The 26341-nt window shown below is 45.9% G+C and overlaps 1 protein-coding gene across 8 annotated transcripts in view; it reads left to right on the forward strand.

The window, feature by feature from the left end:
* The window catches only part of LOC118398926 (transmembrane protein 94-like), a 39440-nt gene extending 27986 nt beyond the window's left edge, over positions 1 to 11454 (forward strand). For 6 of the 8 annotated variants that reach the window (XR_008078572.1, XR_008078568.1, XR_008078573.1 and 3 more), the window contains 8 exons: positions 483 to 591; positions 791 to 980; positions 1051 to 1128; positions 1303 to 1388; positions 1481 to 1562; positions 2345 to 2603; positions 2756 to 3347; positions 3511 to 3566. Coding sequence is in view for 2 of the 8 variants with exons in the window: in XM_052478182.1 (XP_052334142.1) it covers positions 483 to 591; positions 791 to 980; positions 1051 to 1128; positions 1303 to 1388; positions 1481 to 1562; positions 2345 to 2603; positions 3254 to 3347; positions 3511 to 3681; positions 3927 to 3999 (1142 nt within the window). In the remaining 6 variants the exon portion in view is untranslated. The other 2 variants (XM_052478182.1, XM_052478183.1) reach the window with 2 other exon arrangements.
* Positions 11455 to 26341: the final 14887 nt, after the last annotated feature.

Here is a 26341-nt window from a genome sequence, read left to right on the forward strand (position 1 = left end):
CATGATAATGCACAACCATGTCACAAGGATCTGAACACAACTCCAGGAAGCTGAAAATGTCCCAGTTCTTCCATAGCCTGCATGCTCACCAGACATGTCACCCATTGAGCAGGTTTGGGATACTCTGGATTGACGTGTACGACCGCGTTCCAGTTCCCGCCAATATCCAGCAACTTGGCACAGCCCTTGAAGAGGAGTGGGGTAAATTCAACAGGCCACAATCAACAGGCTAATCAACTCAATGCGAAGGATGAGTCAAATGGCGGTCAAATTAAATTCTGACTGGTTTTGTGATCCACGACCCTACCTTCTGTATTCCCAGTGATGTGAAATCCATAGATCAGGGCCTAATGAATTTTTCAGTTGACTGATTCCCGTATTTGAACTGTAACTCAGTAAAATCTTAGAAATTGTTGGGTTCATATTTTTGCTCATTGTACGTGTGTGAGATTGTTCTGAATCTTTTTTGTGTGTGTGTGTAGCTATGTGTGAGATGATAAAGATCATGCAGGAGAACAGAGAGGTGACGTGCTGCCTGGGGAGCTCTGCCAACTTCCGCAACAGCTGCCTCTTCCTACAAAGCGACCTCAGGTACACGTGAAACAAACGCATGTCACAAACTCGGCAGTTGTTGCCTAGTTCATTTATAAATAGTCTAAGATGTGCGTCCATACATTCACTTACAACCTGATAACACAACTGCTCCAGGTCTTAATGAAATGATGAACTCACAATACCGTTCCTCATAAATAAAGATGAATAACAACAAAACCTCTTGTCCTTCCCCCAGCATCGCCCTGGACCCCCTGTACCCGTCGCGGTGTTCGTGGGAGACGTTCGGCTACGCGACAGGAGCAGGCCTGAACGGGGAGGTGGAGGGTCTGTCTCCCCTCAGTCTCTCTGGTCAACTCAACACCCTGGCCTGTTCTGTCACCTTCCACCAGGGGGAGTCGGTCAGCATGGTCAAACTCATAGAACAGGTGAGACACATACACGTGCACGCTGACAGAGATACAATATATTTATTTTACGTGTATGATTCCCTTCAAGGCTCGTCACACTACGTACGGCATCCGCAAAAGCTTCCTGTTCCTATTGCAGTGTCAGCTGACCCTGGTCCTCATCCAGGTGAGAGAGAGAACTGTCCTGAGCCTCGCATTCTTGAAATACTAATGCTCTTTTTATCACCCTAGTTTCTCATACCAGCCTATTTATTTTTTTCTATCATAAAAGAGCTGAGGATGCAACAGTTTGAGCTGAATATTTTCTGAAAGTATTGTTTGTTTCCCTGGCGTTGTGTAGTTTCTGGCCTGCCTCGCCCAGCTCCCACCTCCCATGAACATCACTGATATCCTCTGGCTGTCCTGCTTCAGCTGTCCACTGCTCAGGTATCACTGCTACTAACCATATGGGTTTCAAACTCAAATGTTATATAGTCGAACAGCATTACACATGATAACTATGGGTGTTGTGTTGGCAGTGTGTCGTTTTTAGGAAAGCCACCAGAAAGTTCTGTGATGAACGTGGCCACGGGGAAAAACCAAGATGCCATCCCCAGAAAGGTACGTGTTGTAGTTTACCCACACCGGCCCAGTTTTAGACGTATTACTGTACACTAGACCAGGGCTGTTCCTGGAGAGTTACCGTCCTGTAGGTTTTCACTCTGACCCTGTTCCTGGAGAGTTACCGTCCTGTAGGTTTTCACTCTGACCCTGTTCCTGGAGAGTTACCGTCCTGTAGGTTTTCACTCTGACCCTGTTCCTGGAGAGTTACCGTCCTGTAGGTTTTCACTCTGACCCTGTTCCTGGAGAGTTACCGTCCTGTAGGTTTTCACTCTGACCCTGTTCCTGGAGAGTTACCGTCCTGTAGGTTTTCACTCTGACCCTGTTCCTGGAGAGTTACCGTCCTGTAGGTTTTCACCCTGACCCTGTTCCTGGAGAGTTACCGTCCTGTAGGTTTTCACTCTGACCCTGTTCCTGGAGAGTTACCGTCCTGTAGGTTTTCACTCTGACCCTGTTCCTGGAGAGTTACCGTCCTGTAGGTTTTCACTCTGACCCTGTTCCTGGAGAGTTACCGTCCTGTAGGTTTTCACTCTGACCCTGTTCCTGGAGAGTTACCGTCCTGTAGGTTTTCACTCTGACCCTGTTCCTGGAGAGTTACCGTCCTGTAGGTTTTCACTCTGACCCTGTCAGTTTATATTCATTTTCATGATTGGCCAACTCCAAATATGCTCCCTTCACCTCTTCTCGTTCTGAATCAGATGTGTGTTATCTATCTTAATCATGACATGTGTACCATGGCATTCCTTTTAACCTTTACATTTGTGTATATCTACTTCCTGCAGACGCAGAACTACTTCCTGGGTTGTTTCCTTTTGAGGTTTGGCCTGACTGTGTGTGCCTACCTCCTGGGCTTTGGCTTCACGCTGCACGAGGTCTGCCTGAGGGCCAACAACCTGACCATGGCAGAGAACACCACCATCAGCTGTAGTGATATCCTCAGGGTCAGTTCGGCTCAGGACGCTCCCCATTGGTTCAGGGAGCTGTCCAACGGCCTGCTGCTCACTCAGAAAGTCATGGCTGGGTTCCTGGCCCTGCACACAGGTAGGAGGAGCTTTCTTTTTTGGGGGGGGGGGGGGGTATTCAATTGTTAGTAGTTACTATCTTCGTATCTCCGGGCTCGGGAGATACGAAGGTCGAAAGCCATGCGTCCCCCGAAACACAACCCAACCAAGCCGCACTGCTTCTTAACACAGCGTGGATCCAACCCGGAAGCCGACCGCACCAATGTGTCGCAGGAAACACTGTGCACCTGACGACCTGGTTAGCATGTACTGCGCCCGGCCCGCCACAGGAGTCGCTAGTGCGCGATGAGACAAGGAAATCCCTACCGGCCAAACCCTCCCTAACCCGGACGACGCTAGGCCATCAAACCCTCCCTAACCCGATCGACGCTAGGCCAATTGTGCGTCGCCCCATGAACCTCCCGGTCACGGCCGGCTGCGACAGAGCCTGGGCTCGAACACAGAGTCTCTGGTGGCACAGCCTTAGACCACTGCGCCACCCGGGAGGCAGGAGGAGCTTTCTGTGTCACTCTCACCCCTGCATCTATCATATCCGGTTGTATCCCAAATAGCACCTTATTTCCTATATCGTGCACTACTTTTGACCAGGGCCCTATATAGAGAGCCAAGATTCATGTCTTTATCTTTACGTTTTATTTTCTTTCCATTTCTCTCGCCCTCCTTTCCCAGTGGTCATCTCTCTGAGCTATGTCCATCGCTCTCAGCCGCTGTGGAAGAAGAACCCCTTCAGCAACACCTGGTGGTGCCTCACTGTCCCCGTTGTGTAAGTGTGTGTGTTTCTGTTTGTGTGTGTGCGCGTGTAGCCTAACTGTTTCTGACAAGTATTAAAAGGCAGCTGCAATAGAGAAGTTTCAGCTTTTTTTGGCATCAACTGATACTCTTTTCTCACTCTTTCGGTCTTCCCCGCCCTTCCTCCCCACCTCCAGTCTGCTGGGTCAGTTGGTGCAGGCCACGGTGGACTACCAGCTGTGGCAGGACCGGTTGGCACATTTGACCTTTGACCTGAAGGACATCCCCATGCTGGCCTGGCTACTTGTCTCCCTGTCCTCCCTGGTGGTGGTGCTGCTCAATGAGGCTGTCAAACTACACGAGATACGGTAAGATGGAGGAGGGTGAGGAGAGGAGAGAAGTGGGAAGGGGAAAGGATGAGTCTATTTTTTAAATTTAGCCTTTATTTAACTATGCAAGTACAGTAGGAGTGGTATGATAGGAGGGAGAGGGAGAGAAAGGCAGAAGATTGCGGATGACCGAATGGTTGAGAGAAGAGGATTAGAGAAGGGATAGTCATGTGGGGCGAAAAACTGTTCTTATGTGTTGATCGGTCCATTCCTTCTGTCTGCAGGGTGAGGGTTCGCTACCAGAAGAGACAGAAGCTACAGTTTGAGACCAAACTAGGGATGAACTCTCCCTTCTGATTGGCTCAGACAATGAACAGAGGGGCGTGGCAATACATGCCACCAATCAGCCATCGAAGTTGGTTCTAACTGCTGACACTGGGTCAGATCGTTTCTCATCCCTCTTGTTTGTTAGGATTGGAGAAAGGGTAATATGATCCTAGATCTGTGGTTGAGGGGAACTTCTACCTCAAGCTCATAATCGCACTCCTCCTCAGTGCCCATTGACCTAAACCGAGGAGCACTCAACCCACCTCAGCCCGAAAGCACTGGCTCCTAGCAGGTAGCGCTAACCTCAACCAAACTGCTACACGTGCTGGGTGGTTTATCACTGCGATAATCCAATCTTTTTTTGGGGGTGGGGGGATCCTTGTTTAAATTGTATTATGGTATAATTGTTTTGTTTTTTATAAAAGAAAGATCCCAAAGCATTTTTCTTTTTTACTTTTAAAAGAAAGGCAAACAAAAACGGAATTATTTATAATATTGTGGAACGTTATTGAAGGCCTGGGGAATGATTTACTGTAGTTCCTGCTTAGGGATGGGGGGTACGCTCTCCCACGGTCACTGTTCTATGATATTGTCTCTCACTGTATCACATAGGGGTTATCACACTTCAGCATGTTCCTCCTTTCTTTTGCCCCAATACCAGACAGGGTTTCCCCCAGGATTTTTTTCAGCAGCGGTGGCTAAGTAAACGTGGGGGGCTAGTTGGCATGGCCAATGGTGTGGATTTAGAGGCCCTCCTCTTGGCCGCAGAGGCAACATTTAGCGGTTTTAAAGCAAATTTCCTGCAATTTTGCCATGGGGTGGAGAGAACATTTTACACTTAAAGATAATTTCCTATGGCTCATGCCATGTTCTTACGCTATCTGAGTGACTCGGATAACTATAACAAAATCAAAGCCATGACATTTTGGGAATTTTATATTCTAGTTTTATTTTGGTGATTGTTAGTCCTCAAAGATGATCTAAGTAAAAACAAATATTGCTCCTTTATCTTTTCTACATACATTATATATGGTTTTAATCGTTTTAAGTTTACACTGAAAATATTTTATCATCCCAAAAATGATGATACACTACCGTTCAAAAGTTTGGGGTCACTTAGAAATGTCCTTGTTTTTGAAAGAAAAGTAAAAAAACATTGTCCATTTAAAAAAAACATCAAATTGATCAGAAATATAGTGTAGACATTTAATGTTGTAAATGACCAGTGTAGCTGGAAACGGCAATTTTTTTAAATGGAATATCTACATAGGCGTACAGGGGCCCATTATCAACAACCATCACTCCTGTGTTCCAATGGAGAATATATTTTGTTTTTTCTTTGTTTTTTTTCCCCATTTCCTTTCTAACAAATATTTTCTTTGTTTCACACACATGCTCCGACTCCCGAGCTAAGCCAAGGGCAATCCTCCTGCTGTAATGCAATAAATAATATATATTAATATAATTTACTTTGAAAAAGTACAACTGTATTAGTCTTGTTTAGGTCAGTTGTATTTGAATGTGCTAGCATGCCACTTTGAAACTCATGTACTGTAGGATGGTTTTGTTATTTTATAATCATCATAGACTGGTTTGATCCCTGTGTACATTCTTCCATCCTATTCTTCCCACCAGAGTACTGTAGTAAAGAGGGGACTGTCTTCAACTGTAGCTAACAAGGTTTCGTCTGTGGTGTTCTCGGTTACAATACCTTCTAGAGCGTTCCAGGGTATTCCTTTTTACTAGCCTGGGTGCATGTTTCTGCGTTCGACATCAACAATGCACAAGCTGACTACGTCCGGGATTCAATCAGATCACGCTTGTAGACAATGCTGCTTTCAAATGCAATTTTACTGGGTTCGTGGAGATCGCATTTAAGGTAAACGCTGCGGATGTCGGCTCAATTGGAAATGACCAATGTCAAGCGCGCTCACGCACCGTTTCGTGTTGAATCCCTGCCTAAAAGCAGAAAGACGCACCCACCAGGCTACCTGTCTGTGTTGGGTGATCAAATCAGTAGATCCATTTGAACTTTTTTTATCCCTGATATACGAATTTCGCTGTGTCCGAAATGGCACCCTTTGTACTACTTTCGACCATGGCCCCATAATGTCCTGGTCAAAAGTAGGGCACTATAGAGAATAGGGTGCCATTTGGGAAGCAGATTGTCATGAGTTGCCATTGCCCATGCAGCTTTTCAGTTTTTATTTCTTTCTATCCTGTGTATGTATACATTGTATGTATGTATTTATTTATTGATGCTTTTGTTATAGCTGATGTATGTATCATGTGCTGTCAGACAAACTGTCATGCTGCACAAACCGGCCTTTTCCATCGTGCTTTCTGCTTCTGGTGAATTACCTCTTCAGGGCCAGGAGTTTTTTCTGACCATGTCATCTGATCGTGAGACCCAGAGTTGTTCCCTGGTTGGCTCACGGGGTCAGGAAAACCTTGCGTCCCAAGTCATACTGTATATATAAATTGATTTATTTTATCATGTGTGCGCCACACCCGCTCTCTCTATTTTGATTGTTGGCTACAATGAAGGTCAAATCCTAAGTTGACTAGGAGTCTGTTCTGGGCCTAAGAGAGCACAAAAACATGGTGCCTAGGATTAACACCTCGACTCAGGGCGTTCGCACACTTGTGCCCTTCATAGGCTCCCTTTGATTGGAGTGTACCACAGGAGGTTGGTGGCACCTTAATTGGGGAGGATGGGCTCATGGTAATGGATTGTGCAGAATTGGTGGAATGGTATCAAATATGGTTTCCATGTGTTTGATTCCATTTACACCATTCTGGCCATTATTATGAGCCGTCCTCGCCTCAGCAGCCTCCACTGGTGTGTAGGTACTTACTTTTTAAGTACATTATTTCATAGGGTAGTTAGTAGTTACATAATCTGATAAGAGATGTGTGTGAGGAAGATATAATGTAAAAACACTGATCTAATATGTATCCTAGATAGGGTAGTCTGGTAACCGAGTTTGTCTTGTTTTTTTGCTCAGAGACCACTTGAACTAAGCCAGTAATTTTTTATAAATAGTAAACTTACATCTGACTCCAAATCATTCATACCAGGGCAGTTAACTGTTAACTCTTGTATACATGCTAGCCGCTAATTGTATCCTATCAGGTCCAGATGGGGAATCCAGGGCCGCCGTTGGATCAGCCGATGGTGTCGGGACTGGAGCGTAGTCGGCCGGTGGGTCCAGGACAGGGCCAGACGCTGTGCCGAGGTCAGGGCTAGTTCTTGACTGCAGTTGATGCTGGAACCAGAACAGGATCAGGGTCAGCTGACTGCAGGTCCAGAGTACATGGCGCTGGAGGCTCTGGTGCTGGATGGGATGCCAACTGGGACTCTTGCTGGAGAGTCGTCGTGGGCGTCAGGTCCAGGCCGAGCAGTTCTGCAAGGGCAGCAGGTAGTGTAGGGACCAGCACCGGAGTTGAGTCCGGTTATGGCTGCCCAGGAGTGACAGTAACTGGAGTGTTGGCTAGGGTGCTGGCTCAGGCACCGGTAGCTGCAGGTCTGGCTGGTTGTCTGCAGGTTGGAGCTCTGACGCTTGCTGGACTGGCTGCAGCCCTGGCAATGGCTTCACTGGCTCAGGTGCTGATTGTGGTGGCGCCTCCTGGGGTGCAGGTTGGGTGCGGACCTGGCTGCTGGATGTGCTCAGGTTCCGATGGTGACCGTTTGACTGTCCGAGTAACTAGCTTGAGCACTGGCTGGAGCACTTGTGACACTGTAGACCGCTGGACGTGCTGGAGTCCTGGTGGTAGTCTTGGCCGAGGAACTGGCGAGGGCACTGGCTGGAGAACCTCCTGGTGCACTAGTGACCACCGGACATGCTGGAGTCCAGGTGGTGGCAGAACTGGCTGGCGTGCCGGTGGCCACTCTACATGAGTGAGGGGATGGCTGGACCGGTGGCCATGGCACCCAAGCCATTTGAGGCTGTTGCCCTGTCCTGAGCTCAGTTGGTCGATCCATCGGTGCTCAGGGGCTTTAAAAAAATAAAATGTAACCTTTATTTAACTAGGCAAGTCAGTTTAGAACAAAATCTTATTCACAATGACTGCCTACCGGGGAACTGCTTTGCTTGAAGTGCAGACTTTTGGGTGCTGCCAGTAGCCAGGCGGAGGTCTTGGAGCTAGTGGCTGCTGGACGGGCAGGACTCAGGACCAGCGCTGCGGGTTCTCTATGCCCACATAGTGCCTTGGGTTTGTCCTGATGTTACCATGCCACCCCTCGCATCTACCTCCTGCAGTTTCTTGATGACAGCATCTGTGATACGCTGGAGCCTCTTACTTTTTCACTGGAGTCTCCGGAGTTCCCGGTCCTCTTCTTGCCGGTGTGTGTGCCTCGTCCTGGGCATGGTATGCATCAAGAACTGCATCCCTTCACTACTGGTCATAGTCCAGGACAATTGCACCTATCCGGCTCGAAGGACCATGAAAAAGAAGCACACCATTTGGTGGTCTCTGAAAGAGGTACCAGTTTAGATTATGGTACAACTTTCCCAGCACCCCGGTTAGGTGTAAATGACCAGTAGGAGATAGGGATACAATTCACACTTTATTTCCATACACCAAACACACGGTAAACGGGAAGAGAACACTAGACTGTCCTCATGGGCCGATGAGGTCCGTGGACCCAGGGCTGGTATTCTGAGGACCGGAACGGACAAGCGCACATACATGGCAAACAAGAAGAGGAGAAAACTAATGTATAGTGGTTCATTGTCAAAGACTCACTAACACCAGTTGGGAGGCAGTGTTGTCCATGTGGAAAGGGTCCAGATGTGAGTTGAGGTGGAGGACATCAGTTTAGAGCCCTTCTCAACCTGCCCTGGAAAGAACTGAAGAGTTGAGAAGCAGTGTGGGGTTCTGATGCTCCCAGGCTAAGCCACTGATTGGCTGACCAGGTCAGCTGACTCTGTTCCCTGGGAACCTGGTCCCGAGCACATAGGTGTGAAGTGGCCTTTTGCAACAGGACAGTAGATGGGTTGGTTGTTTAGCAACAAAACCGACTCGTGCGCAACAATGGGTCCAAACAGACAGGATTGACTTGTTGACATGTAAACGACATGTCGTCGACTATGTTTATTGAAAACCTAAATAAATGTTGCACAATGAGCACTTGTTACAGTTGTTGGTTAGTTACCGAGCTAATTTTAGCCATATTAGCATTGACATGAAATCAGTCAAAACACCTCAAAACAAGACATGGTATCAAGAACTAGATGAAACTAGCTGAAAAGAGTCACGACTCTTGTCATTGTTAGTAGCTATCTGGCCATCCAGAATCACAACCTCTCACAGACTTATGCCCCATTTGAAGAGTGCGTGTCGTTTTCGTGACGTTATCAGCTAGCCCATCTATAGACTCAGGCTACCAACCCTCGACCTCAGCCTATCTCAGCTGTAAGAAGTCAAAGTTTGTCTACAAGTACCAGGGCCAGAGAGAGGGTTTGAAATATGTTTTTTTAACAGTAGCTGGGGTCAAATGTAACACCTAAAAAATAAACCAAATAAATTCACTTAACTTAAAAAAAACATGAATGTTTATGAATTATCATAGACGTGTGTAATTATTTTGCAAAAAATTAGTAATTCTATGTATGTAACCAATGATTACAGTATGTTTTGAGTATGGCCATTCAGTTCCTCTCAAAACATCTGAATAGTCTGATGGTTCCTAGATGACTGTTTACAACTTCTTTGGTATGCTACTGGACCCCAAGGCTATTTAGTTAGTATTTGTATCATGCATGTAAAAATCACTTGTTTTCATATTTTGGCTGCTTGGCTCAGGGTCATTTTTAACACTGCTTTACAATTGCCTCCCCACCCTAGCAACCATGACAAAACCTCATGTGCCTGTCAAGAGACAACAATAGTGTCACATCAATATTCAGCCAGTATATAGTGATGAAAATGATGCTAGTTTGAATTATTGGAGCGTAAAGGAAAAATGCATCCGATTGGGGGACGGACGGACTACATTCACCCCTAAAAAAATAATAATATTTGCCCATAAAATGTGCAGAGTGAGATATTTCGCTGTAACCTTTCAAGCAGGGAGAGAGACCATGCACTGTGTGAGTTTCATCACAGCAAGTTTGGAGATATGCAAGGTGTTACAATTGACCCCCGTTACAACTGCCCCCAGTCTATCCTACTGTTGTTGAATGAGCCTAGTTTACGAGGGGAAACGGATGTCTGAAGTCAGCAACTGAATATGTTGATTTTTATACACTACAGTAGAATGCATCCACATGTTGCACATACAGTACATTTCAATGCATTGTTTTAATTTTCCATTTGATATTCATTGCTTTAAATATATGCATGAATAAGACCTTATGGATGCCCGGTCTTGGTCATGATAATATTGTTTTAGTTTGAGTGTGTAATGTGAACTCGGTGGAGCATGGGACCGCAGGTGTCGCTAGCGTTTTTTTCACCACACTGACCGACCTAGACACCTACTTACTTAACCCTCTTCTACGGCCCAGCTCCAAATCTACCCCTAGGCACGTGTAGATCTGAAAGGATTGGATCGGCATAAGCAACACGCCGATAAAAATCCATGTTGCTCACACCTATCCAATCTTTTAGAAAGTTCACAACCTTTTTTTCCAAAGTGTGATTTAAATGTTGTTGTTTTTTTGTCACAGATCTGCACAAAATACTCTGTCAAAGTAGAAGAAAAATTATTATAAAAAGAAAAAGAAACCCTATTAAATCTTGATTAGATTCAACCCCCTGACTGTGAGTCTTTCTGGTTAAGTCTCTAAGAGCTTTCCAAACCTGTATTGTGCATCGTTAGCCCATGTTATTATTTTCAAAATTCTTCAAGCTCTGTCAAATTGGTTGTTGATCATTGCTAGAAAACCATTTTCAGGTCATGCCATATGCAGATTTGAGCCAAAGCTGTAACTCTGCCACTCAGGAACATTCACTGTTTCCTTGGGAATCCCGAGTGGCGCAGCGGTCCAAGGCACTGCATCTCAGTGCAAGAGGCGTCACTATAGTACCTGGTTCGAATCCAGGCTGTATCACATCCGACCGTGATTGGTAGTCCCATAGGGTGTCGCACAATTGTCCCAGTGTCGTTTGTGTTTGGCTGGAGTAGGCTGTCATTGTAGATAAGAATTTGTTCTTAACCGATTTGCCTAGTAAAATTTCAATAAGCAATTCATGTAGATTTGGCCTTGTGTTTTAGGATATTGTCCTGCTGAAAGATGAATTCATCTCCCAGTATCTGGTGGAAAAGCAGACCTCTTGGATTTTGCCTAAACTTAGTTCCATTTCTTTTTTTATCCTGAAAAACGACCCAGTCCTTAACAATTACAAGACTACCTAATAAGATGACGCAGCCACCACTATGCTTGAAAATATGGAGAGTGGTTCTCAGTAATGTGACGTGTTGGATTTGCCCCACACATAACGAGCTCTTTGTATTCAGGACAAAACGTGAATTGCTTTGCCACCATTTTTTTTAGATGACTTTAGTGCCTTGTTGCAAACGATGCATGTTTTGAAATATTATGAATAGTTAATAGTTACCTCAAGGCATATTTTATTAATTTGTGTGGGAAAAACATTTAAACATAATTCACTATGAGATTATAAGTTGCGTGTAGGACAGTGATGAAAAACATCTCAATTTAATTCAGTCTGTAAAACAAAATGTGGAACAAGTCTAGGGGTGTGAATATTTTCTGAAGACACTTGGTGAGGTGTTGAAGGTACAGGCTGTGGGTTGATTGGGATGGGAATACACCAATTTGGGTGAAGCAACCAAGGCTCTGTGTCTGTGTTCATACAAATGCTTGAAGCTGAACCCTGTGTCAATTGACTTGCTGTGATTGATTATTTGTTGTGCTTCACAAATGTATATTTTGTATATATATTTTTTTAAAGGTCGAAATGTAAAATGATTTCAGTTTTTTGTTGTTGCAAAAGTTGATTTGTGAATCGAATTGTCAATAAATCTGGTGTTTTAAAATAAAACGGTAGGCCTCTATGAATGTATTGATTCCACCTAGCTTTGTATACCACATGAATTACAAGCAAACAATGCCCGTAGCGATACAAAGGGATATTGTGGTGTTCAGATAAAGGTGGCTGCTTGAGGCTTAAGAGAAGGACATTTAGAGATTGGATAGAATGCACTTATTGAAAATGTCTTTGACTAACAATACATGGGAGTGCAACTATTTTTATTTAACACAAAACTAGATAAATGTATAAGGTCTACACTGACCCTATAAATCAGACCTGTGGCCTGAACAGCAACAGAGTACAGTAGGATGTGTCTCTTCTCCCATGATACAGGACACACATTAGACAGAGTAACCTAATGGGGTTTAAAGGTCTTTGATGGAACATCACTGTCCAATTATCTATTGTTGGCACGATAAAGGTGAGCAAAAACAACAAAGAAATTACAGATAGGGAGCTATATTGTATGCAAAAAAAATATTATTATACTAATACAATTGCTCAGAATAATGTATTTCTCAAAGATGGGGGTCAAAATTATTGGCACCTGTTTTCAATACCTCACCTTGTGAGGGTAATGGCACTGACCCTTTTGGGAGGGATCTTAGACCATTCCTCCATATAGAATCTTTCCAGATCTATGGTATCCTTAGCCTGCGCTTAAGGACTGCAAAATGTAGATTTTGTGGTCAATTAACTTAAATTGTGGATTTTGATGGGTGCTTGGGGTTATTGTCCTGCTGGAAGATCCACTTCTGGTCAAGTTTTAGCTTCCTAGCAGAGGCAACCTGGCCTGGCTACCCAGACTCCTTTCTCCGACCAAACTCTACACCCACGGACGTTAGTCTCTTTTCCGCAATGAGTCCCTATCTGAGTACCTCTCCTATGATTTCTAGAACGCAAACATTCTAACCGTTCTGATTGGTCCCAAAAACCAATGGGTTGAGCTAGAACACACGTGGGTATGCAGCGTTTAGAAAATGTGTCTGGGTTTGATACTCTTATTGGTTAGAGATATCCAATCGCTGATGACTTTGTTTTGAACAAGAGCCAAGAGCAAAGGACTTTGCTGTGCACCAATGGGGCCAGCTCTGGCTAGAGCAAGGCCCGCCTCCAACTCTTCAGGACCAGTCAGAAGACCAACACGACGAGACTCCACCTACATTATTATGTGTATACATTCTGCTGTAAACTCTGGCTGAGCAGCCTAATTATTCTGACTCTTCACAGAGTCGCATTCCTTAGGTCCGTGCACGATGTAGAACAAGATATCTTTGACTCAATAAACCGCCTTTTTGATACACCTGAGTCCACTCTGTCCAGCGTCGTTGATTTCCATTCCCTCTCCAGTATGAAACACCAACACACCGGGTCCAAACCAAGTGCCATGTTCAAATGACATGAAAATAGAGCTCTTTGGCCATGCACACCAGCTCTTCGCTTTGTAGTCGCATGGATCGCGTCATCCAGGCTGTCTCTGGAGCCGCTGAGCCAGAGAAGCATGTATCATACTGTAGGACTCATTGCAGCCAGCAGCTCAAACGAACCACACAAATTAACGAGTCACTCAGAAAAACGAATCATGACTCACGTCAGTAAAGAGTCGTTCAAAAATAACGAATTGTTTGCAAACTGCACATCACCACTGTCCACTTGTGTTGACCTCATCTGATGGCATTGCAACGGTCAGTTTCAGCATTCCTCAATCCAACTAGCTCAAAGGCTGGCAGATGGCAATGTCTGGGACTAGCATTCCTAGGCATTAGCCACTCTAGCATGGAAAACTCCTGTTTCATAAAGTACCCATATTGTCCCCCTTTTTTCCTGCCTTCTCGCCGTTGAAGAGGAAATCATCGCATTAGTACCCTGAATGGAGAACGTTTTATGTACAAACCGGTCCACAGGATATAGGAGTGTATAGCTAGCTGCATGCATTCCCTTTGGAGGGAAAGATGAAACGATTCAATATCGCCATCTGCCGTCCTTTGGGCTACGCTCCCACCTGATCTCGTGCTCTTGCTCCTCAAGAACTCTCTACCTGGCTGTATGGGATACAAAATAACCCCTCGCACTGATGTAAAAAACATAATCATCCATGAATACAGGGCATTTGCAACATTGTAAGTTAACAATGTCACAACATTTGGTTTAATGTCATGTCAAAACAACAGGTGATACAGGCAGGTTAAGACATCATTTGCAATTGCCATAACTTCCCCTCTTCAGTTTTGAACCGCACTACTGTTTGTCCATCTTCGTATACCACTAGACAATCACCACCGTTAGACTTTTGACTTTGGAAATACACTACATGACCAAAAGAATATGTGGACACCTGCTCGTTCCAAAATAATTGGCATTGATATGGAGTTGGTCCCCCCTTTGCTGCTATAACAGCCTTCACTCTTCTAGGGAGGCTTTCTACTAGATGTTGGAACGTTGCTGCGGGGACTTACTTCCACTCAGCCACAAGAGCATTAGTGAGGTTGGGCTATTAGGCCTGGCTAGCAGTCGGCGTTCCAATTCATCCCGAAGGTGTTCGATGGGGTTGAAGTCAGGGTTCTGTGCAGGCCAGTCAAGTTCTTCCTCACGATCTCAACAAACCATTTCTGAATTGGACCTCGTTTACGGGGGCATTGTCATTCTGTAACAGGAAAGGACCTTCCGCAAACTTTCGCCACAAAGTTGGAATACAAAATTGTCTAGAATGTCATTATATGCTGTAGCGTTAAGATTTCCCTTCAATGGAACTAAGGGGCCGATCCCGAACCATGAAAAACAGCCCCAGACAATTATTCCTCCTCCAACCAAACTTTACAGTTGGGCAGGTAGCGTTCTCCTGGCATCCGCCAAACCCAGATTGGGAAGCGTGATTCATCACTCCAGAGAACGCGTTTCCACTGCTCCAGAATCCAATTGCGGCGAGCTTTACACCACTCCAGCCGACGCTTGACATTGCGCATGGTGATCTTCGGCTTGTCTGAGGCTGCTAGGCCATGGAAACAAATTTCATGAAGCTCCCGAAGAACCGTTTTTGTGCTGACATTGCTTCCAGGGGCAGTTTGAACTCGGTAGTGAGCAGTGGCAATTTTAGCATGTAAATTCTCATGGGGCAAACACTATTTGTTTTTTAGATGCATGCCAGCAAAGTAACAATACAAAACAACACTAAACAATACATGAATTGCACTATAACGGTGACAAACGGTGCCCAAACTGTTAGGGCCTACATAAAGCTGTCCCAACAGCAAAGCTTTCTTTTCAGCACAATGGAGTGAATCCTTACCACTGCTACACCTGGCTATTAGCAGAACCTTGTCTGGCAGCAAAACAGTTCATTCAGCCTCATTTACTGCCTTTTATAAAAACATAGCTGATATGGTGTACTTTCTACTGACAATTGAGATGTACAAACTATGGCATAAGGGGACAACGAGCGGATAAGAGGCAATCCGTAGTTTCGATTAAGACAATGAGCTTGCTAGAACGGACATAGTCAATATAACTATTTGTTCAGCGCTTTTGAAATGTACAGTGACAGAATTCAGATCATGGGCCGTTCTTACAATATTCTCTCCCTTTACACCAAGTCAGAACTGTAGGATAAATAAAGGGGATGTCACGACTTCCGTCCAAGTCGGTACCTCTCCTTGTTCGGACGGTGTTCGGCAGTCGACGTCACCGGTCTTCTAGCATTCGCCGCTCCACCTTTCATTTTCCATTTGTTTTGTCTTGGTTTTCCGCACACCTGGTTCACATTCCCTCATCCGACTAAATGTATATGACCCTCTGTTCCCCCCCATGTCTGTGTGTGTAATTATTTGTTTGTTATGTTTGGTTCGCATCAGGCTGGTTTGCGCCGGGTATGTGTTTGACCCGTGTATTTTGTTTATTGTACCGTTTTTGTACTTTGGGCGTTATCGCTGTTTTCCTTGAGCATGAATAAAGTGTGCCTGTTATTACCCATCTCTGCTCTCCTGCACCCGACTTACCTTCAACCAGTTGAGCACATCGTGACAGGGGACATATAAGCAGACAATGAAAGTTCTTACAATATTTGATGATTACATTTCTCTAAAACAGGCTATATGTGCACCACCAAGTCAGAAATGCAATTTGGCTAAGTTATGAGGGGGAAAGGGACTAAATTATTAGGGACTTACTACACAACATACACTTAGTATTACTTTCTTAGCAACAGTATGCAGTAGCATACAATACATTTTTGGAATCACCTTGGTGTGCTGTGCTCACTTGAACAGGAAGGTGGCATGGCAGTCCATCTTGTGGGCAAATTTTGTAATCGAACTTTGTTATCAAAGTCTGTCATTCTCTGGATTTATGGCGCTTTCAAGACAACTGGGAACTCTGAAAAAAAACTAGGTTGAATCATGACGTCAGCTCGAGTAAGAGGCCCGAGTTCCTGACTTGGAATTCCAAGTTGGATGACCGTTCAAAACACATTTTCCCAGTTGGAGCTAGTTTTTTCAGTTCCCAGTTGTCTTCAACTCAATGAAGTCTGAGATTTCCGAGTTCCGAGTTATAAATTGTTTTAAATGCAGTATGCTTTATTGAGAGTATGGCCAAGGCATTCAAACTTTTCTGGCCCATGGTGTTGAATGTTTATCCTTTTAAGCTTGGAAAAGAGACCCTTAAACCCAGACTTGGACCACACAACGACTCCACTGAATAGCAGGCTAGTGATTGCTTTGCAGCGGTTGCAGTTAGCCACTGATTCCTTCCAAACCATTAGTTGTTGAATTTGTGATTTCCCACTTGTGTAATGTTTATGTCCAATGCACGATGAGCACCAACACATTAAATCTATAATTTCTCTTCATATGACAAGGATTGAAAAGGATTTGCCAGTAGATTGTTGACTTGATTCATGACTGCTTGTCTAACATGCTTTACTCCACACACAGAGAAACGTACAAAGCTCTCCCTCGCCCTCCATTTGGAAAATCTGACCACAATTCTATCCTTCTGATTCCTGCTTACAAGCAAAAATTAAAGCTGGAAGCACCAGTGACTCGCTCTATAAAAAAGTTGTCAAATGAAGCAGATGCTAAACGACAGGACTGTTTTGCTAGCACAGATTGGAATATGTTCCCGGGACTTTTGGCATTGATGAGTACACCACATCAGTCACTGGCTTTATCAATAAGTGTGCATCGAGGACTGTGGCAACATTTGCACTGAGCTAAAGGGTAGAGCTGCCGCTTTCAAGGTGCAGGACTCCAACCCGGAAGCTTATATGAAATCCTGCTATGCCCTCAGATGAACCATCAAACAGGCAATGCGCCAATACAGGAGTAAGATTGAATCGTACTACACCGGCTCCGACGTTCGTCGGATGTGGCCTGCAAACTATTACAGACAACAAAGGGAAGCACAGCCGCGAGCTGCCCAGTGACACAAGCCTACCAGTCGAGCTAAATCACTTCTATGCTCGCTTCGAGGCAAGCAACACTGCAGCATGCATGAGAGCATCAGCTGTTCCGGACAACTGTGATCGCACTCGCCGTAGCTGACACGAGTAAGACCTTTAAACCAGGACGTGTGCTCCGGGCATGTGCTGACCAACTGGAAGGTGTCTTCACTGATATTTTCAACATGTCCCTGATTGAGTCTAATACCAACATGCTTCAAGCAGACCACCATAGTCCCTATGCCCAAGAACACAAAGGCAACCTGCCTAAATGACTACAGACCCGTAGCACTCACGTCCATAGCCATGAAGTGCTTTGAAAGGCTGGTAGTGGCTCACATTAACACCATTATCCCAGAAACCCTTGACCCACTCCAATTTGCATACCGCTCAAACAGATCCACAGATGATGCAATCTCTATTGCACTCCACACTGCCCTGTCCCACCTGGACAAAAGGAACACCTACTTGAGAATGTAATTGACTACAGCTCAGCGTTCAACACCATAGTGCCCTCAAAGCTCATCACTAAGCTAAGGATCCTGGGACTAAACACCTCCCTCTGCAACTGGATCCTGGACTTCCTGATGGGCCGCCCCCAGGTGGTAAGGGTAGGTAGGAACATCTCCACTTCGCTGATCCTCAACACTGGGGCTCCACAATGGTGCGTGCTCAGTCCCCTCCTGTACTCCCTGTTCACCCACGACTGCATGGACAGGCCCGACTCCAACACCATCATTAAGTTTGCAGACGACACAACAGTGGTAGGCCTGATCGCCAACAATGACAAGACAGCCTACAGGGAGGAGGTCAGAGACCTGGCCGGGTGGTGTCAGAATAACAACCTGTCCCTTAACGTAATCAAGACAAAGGAGATGATTGTGGACTACAGGAAAAGGAGGACCGAGCATACACGGTGTCAGAGGAAGGCCCTAAAAATTGTCAAAGACCCCAGCCACCCCAGTCATAGACTGTTCTCTATGCTACCGCATGGCAAACGCTATCAGAGCACAAGTCTAGGAGCAAAAGGCTTCTCAAACAGCTTTTACCCCCAAGCCATAAGACTCATGAACAGGTAATCAAATGGCTACCCAGACTATTTGCATTGTGTCCCGCCACCCCCTCTTTTACGCTGCTGCTACTCTGTTTATTATCTATGCATATTCACTTTAACTATACATGCATGTACATATTACCTCAATTAGCCCAGCTAACAAGTGCCCCCCGCACATTGGCTACCCTGGCTATTTGCATTGTGTCCTGCCACCCCCTCTTTTTCGCTGCTGCTACTCTCTGTTTATCATCCATCGATAGTCCATTGAACTATACCTACATGTACATATTACCTCAATTAGCCCGACTAACCTGTGCCCCTGCAAATTGACTCTGTACCGGTACCACCTGTATATAGACTATTTTTTTTTATCTATTTTTTAAATCTATTGTTTACCTAATATATTTTTTACTTAAAAATTGCACTGTTGGTTAGGGCTTGTAAGTAAGCATTTCACTGTAAGGTTGTATTTTGCGCACTTGACAAATAAACTTTGATTTGATACAGTTGACCTAAGCAGATCTAGGACGACAGAAATGTTACAAACTGACTTGTTGGAAACCTGGCATCCTATGATGGCGCTACATTGAAAGTCACTGAGCTCTTCAGTAAGGCCATTCGACTGCCAATGTTTTTCTGTGGAGATCGCATAGCTGTGTGCTCGATTTTATACACCTGTCAGCAACGGGTGTGGCTGAAATAGCCGAATTCACTAACTTGAAGGGGTGTCCACATACTTATTTATATAAAATGTATTTTACCAACTTGTTTTTCAGTTTGGGAATATTGGGGCCCCTCCTGCTCAACAGCCTGAATAACCTCAACTGGCAAACAACAAATATATTCACTGTGGGTGTGGTAGCCTGTATCAGTTTAGTTTCACTTTTGATTCGTGTGAAATGATATTATATAAATGACATTGAAACGTGATCGGTATCGATCGTTCGTCTGTATATTTGCTTTATTTTTTGTTGACATCAATACATTAGCACACTGACTGTACACATACTTTTTCTTACAGTTTGCAATCATCAAGTCTTAAATGTATTTTTGAAACTAGTATTCTGCCAGCAGCACAAATGATGACATCACGTTTGTATGTTCATGTCAGAACCTTCAAAATAACAGCCCGTATTTCAAAACTCCTTCAAAAGATATAGCATTTTAATCAATTGACACTTTTATTGTGCCAACAAGAGAAAGCAATAAGACCGTTTTGAAAACAAATACAAAATATGGTTAATAAAAACTAAAATCAATAATGAATACAATGATACAATGTTGACTCTGGTATGTTGAGATTATTGAGAGAGAAGTTTTCTACCTGTCTCAGCTAAAGTTGGGTGGGAAGTACTCAGTGTAGTTTTGGAGGGGAGCTGTGTAGCACGGCCTGCTGCTGGCTTTTCACTCCGCCCACGAAATAGCCTCCAATGCAATAATACACTGTTATAGTCAGTACATGGGATCGATATAGGCTTGTAGAGAGAACTTTTTGACCTGTCTCAGCTAAAGTGTGTTGGAAAATACTCAGTAGGGTCTATATTGTATGTGTTGTTTTGGAGGGGGACTGTGTCCTACATATCCATCAGCACTTTATTTTAATTGTATTAATATTGTCCAGTATTGAAATGCTACATTGGCTCAATCTGAAACTTTGCATAAACACTGCCGCCATCTAGTGGCAAGAATTGGGCCTAAACGCCAATAATACATTATGGCCTTTCCTTTGCATTTCAAAGATGATGTAATAAAAATAAAAAACACATGTTTTTTTGTTTGCATGATCTTTTACTAGATCTAATGTGTTATATTATCCTACATTCATTTCACAATTCCACAAACTTCCACAAACTTCAAAGTGTTTCCTTTCTAATTGTATCAATAATATATATATAATATGCATATCCTTGCTTCAGGTCCTGAGCTAGTTAGAATATGGGTATGTCATTTTTGGTGAAAATTGAAAACAAGTGTCTGATGCTTAAGAGGATGAACATGCTGGTAGAAATGAGGTAAAATTGATTTTATTTACCCTTCATTAAAGTCCCCAGCCTCTGGACTGGCGCTTTCCTGTTTTTTTTTATGGCCGTATACTGCTCATTGAGTGTGGTCCAAGTTTCAGAATCGGTTTGTTGTGGTAAATAGACAGCTACAAAGAAAATTGATAAACTCTTTCGGTAAATAGTGTGGTCTACACGTTATCATGAGAAACTCTAACTCAAGCGAGCAAAACTTCCTTAGATTTCATGCACCAGCTTTATTTTTACAAATATACACAGACCGCCAGCCCTTGTCTTACCGGAGGCAGCTGTTCTATCCTGCTGAAAAAAACTAGTCTCTCAAAGCACTTCATGATGACAGAAGTGAGTGCTACGGGGCGATAGTCATTTAGTTCAGTTACAGTGCCTTGCGAAAGTATTCGGCCCCCTTGAACTTTGCGACCTTTTGCCACATTTCAGGCTTCAAACATAAAGATATAAAACTGTATTTTTTTGTGAAGAATCAAGAACAAGTGGGACACAATTATGAAGTGGAACAACATTTATTGGATATTTCAAACTTTTTTAACAAATCAAAAACTGAAAAATTGGGCGTGCAAAATTATTCCGACCCCTTAAGTTAATACTTTGTAGCGCCACCTTTTGCTGCGATTACAGCTGTAAGTCGCTTGGGGTATGTCTCTATCAGTTTTGCACATCGAGAGACTGACATTTTTTCCCATTCCTCCTTGCAAAACAGCTCGAGCTCAGTGTGTCACGGTTCATGAATCCACTGCCTCTCTTTCTCTCTCTCTCTCTCTCTCTCTCTCTCTCTCTCTCTCTCTCTCTCGTTTGTGTGGGCGTGGTTCCCAATCTCGGCCTGATTGTCTGCGCCAGCTGGAACCACTTATCTTCCCTTTATATGTTCTGTAACCAGTGTTTCTTGTTGTCAGATCGTTGTTACTTCCCTGAGGTTGTGTCGTGTGTCTGTGCTCTTCTCTCGCCGCCCTTGTGTGGATTATCTGCTGTGCTCCTTCCTACCCATCCGGACACACTCCCCTGGATTTCTCAGCACGCTATCATTGGAAGATGCGCCCTAGTCCCTGGGTCGGATTCCGTCTGAGTACAGTCTGTCTGTCCTGTTGCTGTTGTAACTGTATTCATTAAACCATCGTTGCTTGCATCTTGCATCCGCCTCTGTATTGTCACAGAACGATCTGACCATACCATGGATGCAGCGAGTTCAACGAGTCTGACCGAATTCATTTCCCGCAGTATCACGAGAATGGATCAACAAGAGGAGAACATCTCCAGCACAGATCGGGCAGTACAAGCCCTTGCGACGCAGGTATCCCAGCTGATCCAACAGTTACAACATCTGAGGGGTTCCGCTGCGCCACCTACACCGGCAGTTCAACCCGCCCCGCCAGAGCCGGATTCCCAGCTAGAGCCACGGCTACCGACACCAGAGGGTTATTCAGGTGATCCTGACTATTGCAGAGCCTTTCTTACGAGATGTTCCATGCATTTCTCGTTGCAGCCACGGACCTTCAACCGTGAACAGTCTAAGGTAGCATTCATACTCACACTGCTATCAGGCAAAGCGGCTCTTTGGGGAACGGCGGTGTGGGCGAACCAGGACCCATGCTGCACCTCTTTCCAGACACTCTCCGAGGAGATGAGAAGGGTCTTCGATCGGGCCGTGGCGGGTAGGGAGGCGGCCAGACTACTCGCTGACCTTCGCCAAGGAGACCGTTCAGTATCGGAATACTCCATCCAATTCCGCACTCTGGCCGCAGAGTGTCAGTGGAACGAGGAGGCGCAGTGGGACATGTTCCTGCATGGGCTGGAGGACCGGATCCAGAAGGAGATTTATGTTCTGGACCTTCCCAGGAGTTTAAATGGACTAGTGGAACTAGCCTTGAGGGTCGGCGCTCGTCTGAGTCGTATTGGCCGCCGAGCATGCCCTAACAGACCATATAACGACACGGAGGGCGGGCATGCCAGCGGCGGGAACACGGCCAGTTCAGCCTCCGCTCACAAACCCATGCAGCTGGGAGAGCTCGCCTCTCCCGGGAAGAGGGGAGAGGCGGAGATCCCAAGGACTCTGTCTCTACTGTGGGAGAGCGGGCCACTTTATCCACTCCTGCCCGGTAAAAGATCAGGCCCGGTAGTAAACATGAGGCTACTATCGGGTGGTGTCACCACAGAGAAGACCTCATCATCTACTCTCCTCCCGGTAAGACTAAGATGGGCCACCCACACGCACGACACCCAAGCCTTACTGGACTCAGGAGCAGAGGGTAATTTCATGGACTTCAAGCTCGCTCACAAACTCCAGATTCCTATCACCTCACTCACGCACAAGATATCCGTCAACGCTCTCAATGGTCAAGAACTCCCCAACATTTCTCACACCACTGAACCTATCACACTCATCACTTCTGGCAATCACACTGAGACACTATCATTTCTACTCATGGACTCACCCCTTGCACCATTAGTTCTCGGCCACCCTTGGCTCACCCAACACAACCCCAGAGTTGACTGGGGTCATAATTCTATATCCATGTGGAGTAACAAGTGTCTTGAGTCCTGTTTAGTGTCTGCCTGTTCGTCTGTGTCTGATTCTGTGTTTCTAGAGGAGGCAGTGGATTTGTCTAACGTGCCCGTTGAATACCTCGACCTGAAGGAGGTGTTCAGTAAGTCCCGTGCTGCTTCTCTTCCTCCGCATCGTCCCTATGACTGTGCAATAGAATTATTGCCAGGTGAGTCTCCGCCTAAAGGCAAGTTATATTCACTCTCTGTTCCTGAGAGGAGGCTATGGAGAGATACATCTCTGATTCTCTGGCATCTGGATTCATTCGTCCTTCCTCTTCTCCAGCGGGGCGGGGTTCTTCTTTGTGGGAAAGAAGGACGGATCTCTGCGTCCTTGCGTTGATTACCGTGGGTTGAATAACATCACAGTGAAGAATACCTATCCCTTACCGTTGATGTCCTCAGCCTTTGAAAGGTTACAGGGAGCATCCGTGTTCACTAAGTTGGATTTACGTAATGCATATCATTTGGTTCGCATAAGGGGGACGAATGGAAGACCGCGTTTAACACCCCCAGAGGGCACTTGAATATTTGGTCATGCCTTTTGGGCTATCCAACTCCCCAGCGGTTTTTTTCCAGGCACTCGTCAATGACGTGCTGAGAGATATGATTGATCAGTTCATATATGTTTACCTGGATGACATACTGATTTTTCTTCTTCTCTCCAGGAACATGTTCAGCACGTCAGACGAGTGCTTCAGAGGTTGTTGGAGAATGGACTTTTTTGTCAAGACGGAGAAATGCATTTTCATGCACAATCCGTTCCATTCCTAGGTTACATCGTCTCGACTGAAGGTATTCGCATGGATCCTGACAAGGTTAAGGCTGTGGTGGATTGGCCAAGCCCAGATTCCCGTAAGGCCCTACAGAGGTTTCTGGGATTCGCCAATTTCTACCGGCGTTTCGTTCGCAACTTTAGTCAGATAGTCGCTCCTCTTACCGCCTTAACCTCCCCCAGAGTGCCGTTCAGGTGGTCCGATACAGCCGAGGCTGCATTCGCCAAACTCAAGAGCCGCTTTGTTTCGGCTCCCATCCTCATAGCTCCCGATCCCTCGCGTCAGTTCGTAGTAGAGGTGGACGCTTCAGAGGTGGGGGTAGGTGCGGTACTTTCCCAACGTTCCTCTTCTGACGACAAGATGCACCCTTGTGCGTTCCTTTCCCATCGGTTATCACCTGCGGAACGCAACTCGACATTGGCAACAGAGAGTTGTTGGCAGTGAAGTTAGCACTGGAGGAGTGGCGCCATTGGTTAGAGGTTGGGGTACCTTTTATAGTTTGGACCGATCACAAAAATTTGGAATATATCAGAACCGCCATAGCGACTCAACTCCAGACAGGCGCGGTGGGCACTCTTTTTCGGACGTTTTGACTTCTCTCTCTCGTATCGCCCGGGTTCCAAGAATGTCAAACCCGATTCCCTTTCTCGCATTTTTGACCATTCCGAACGCCCATCCACTCCCGAGTGCATCCTACCCGGGACCCTAGTGGTATCCACACTCACATGGGAGGTTGAATCGAGGGTCAAAACGGCCTTAGAAGGGGTAACGCCTCCGCCCGGTTGCCCGCCTAATCGGTTGTTTGTGCCGGAGGGTGTCGGTCCGATGTTATTCGGTGGGGGCATTGCTCCAACGTAGCGTGTCATCCAGGAGTCAGCCGCACTAGCTTTTGGTTAAGCAACGCTTTTGGTGGCCACTGATGGCTCGTGACATTCACAGTTTTGTCTTGGCTTGCTCGGTTTGTGCCACTGGGAAGACTTCTAATCGACCCCCAGATGGGTTACTCCAACCGCTGTCGGTCCCTTCGAGACCCTGGTCCCACATCGCGCTAGATTTTGTTACCGGCCTCCCCCTCCCAGGGCAAGACGGTGGTGTTGACCGTGGTGGACCGGTTCTCGAAGGCGGCTCATTTTATTCCCTTGCCTAAATTACCATCTGCCAAGGAGACAGCGGTAGCTGTCGTGGATCCGTCTTTCGCTTACATGGCCTGCCGATGGACGTAGTTTCTGACAGGGGGCCCCAATTTGTGTCCAAGTTTTGGCAAGAGTTTTGTAGGTTACTGGGAGCGAGTGTCAGCCTGTCTTCAGGGTTTCATCCCCAGAGCAACGGTCAAACGGAGAGGGCCAACCAAGATTTGGAGAGAGTGTTGCGATGTTTGGTTTCTAGAATCCCTCTTCCTGGAGCCAACAACTCTCTATGGTTGAGTACGCTCACAATTCGTTGCCAGTGGCAGCTACGGGTCTCTCTCCGTTTGAGTGTAGTTTAGGTTACCAGCCACCTATCTTTCCCAGTACGGAGTCCGAGGTCACTGTTCCTTCCGCTCACGCTTTCATCCAGAGGTGCCGTCACGCATGGAGCAGAGCCCGTGAGACTCTTCTCCGGGTGGGGGCGCGCACCAAGGCTAAGGCCGATCGCCACCGGTCGAAGCCTCCGGTATACGTTGTTGGCCAAAGAGTGTGGCTTTCTACTAAGAACATTCCACTCCGATCCGTTTCGAACAAACTTGCCCCCAAATTTATCGGCCCGTTCAAAGTCACCAGGATCATTAGTCCGGTGGCGGTCCGGCTCAAGCTTCCTCCGGCGTATAGGAGAATTCATCCTACCTTTCATGTGTCTAAAATAAAACCTGTGTTTCAGGCACGCATTAACCCGCCGGTCCCGGTTCCCCCGCCGCCACGACTTGTTGATGGGGAACCCACCTTTTCTGTCAATTGTATTTTGGACTCTAGAAGGAGGGGACGCGGATTCCAGTACCTGGTGGACTGGGAGGGTTACGGCCCGGAGGAGAGAAGTTGGGTACCTGCTAGGGACATTCTGGATCACTCCCTTATCGATGATTTCAATCGACAGGTAAATTCACCTGGGAACGCCAAGAGGCGTTCCTAGGGGGGGGGGGGGTATTGTCACGGTTCATGAATCCACTGCCTCTCTTTCTCTCTCTCTCTCTCTCTCGTTTGTGTGGGCGTGGTTCCCAATCTCGGCCTGATTGTCTGCGCCAGCTGGAACCACTTATCTTCCCTTTATATGTTCTGTAACCAGTGTTTCTTGTTGTCAGATCGTTGTTACTTCCCTGAGGTTGTGTCGTGTGTCTGTGCTCTTCTCTCGCCGCCCTTGTGTGGATTATATGCTGTGCTCCTTCCTACCCATCCGGACACACTCCCCTGGATTTCTCAGCACGCTATCATTGGAAGATGCGCCCTAGTCCCTGGGTCGGATTCCGTCTGAGTACAGTCTGTCTGTCCTGTTGCTGTTGTAACTGTATTCATTAAACCATCGTTGCTTGCATCTTGCATCCGCCTCTGTATTGTCA

The sequence above is a fragment of the Oncorhynchus keta genome, chromosome 24 (genome assembly GCF_023373465.1).
Source record: "Oncorhynchus keta strain PuntledgeMale-10-30-2019 chromosome 24, Oket_V2, whole genome shotgun sequence".
NCBI lineage: Eukaryota > Metazoa > Chordata > Actinopteri > Salmoniformes > Salmonidae > Oncorhynchus > Oncorhynchus keta.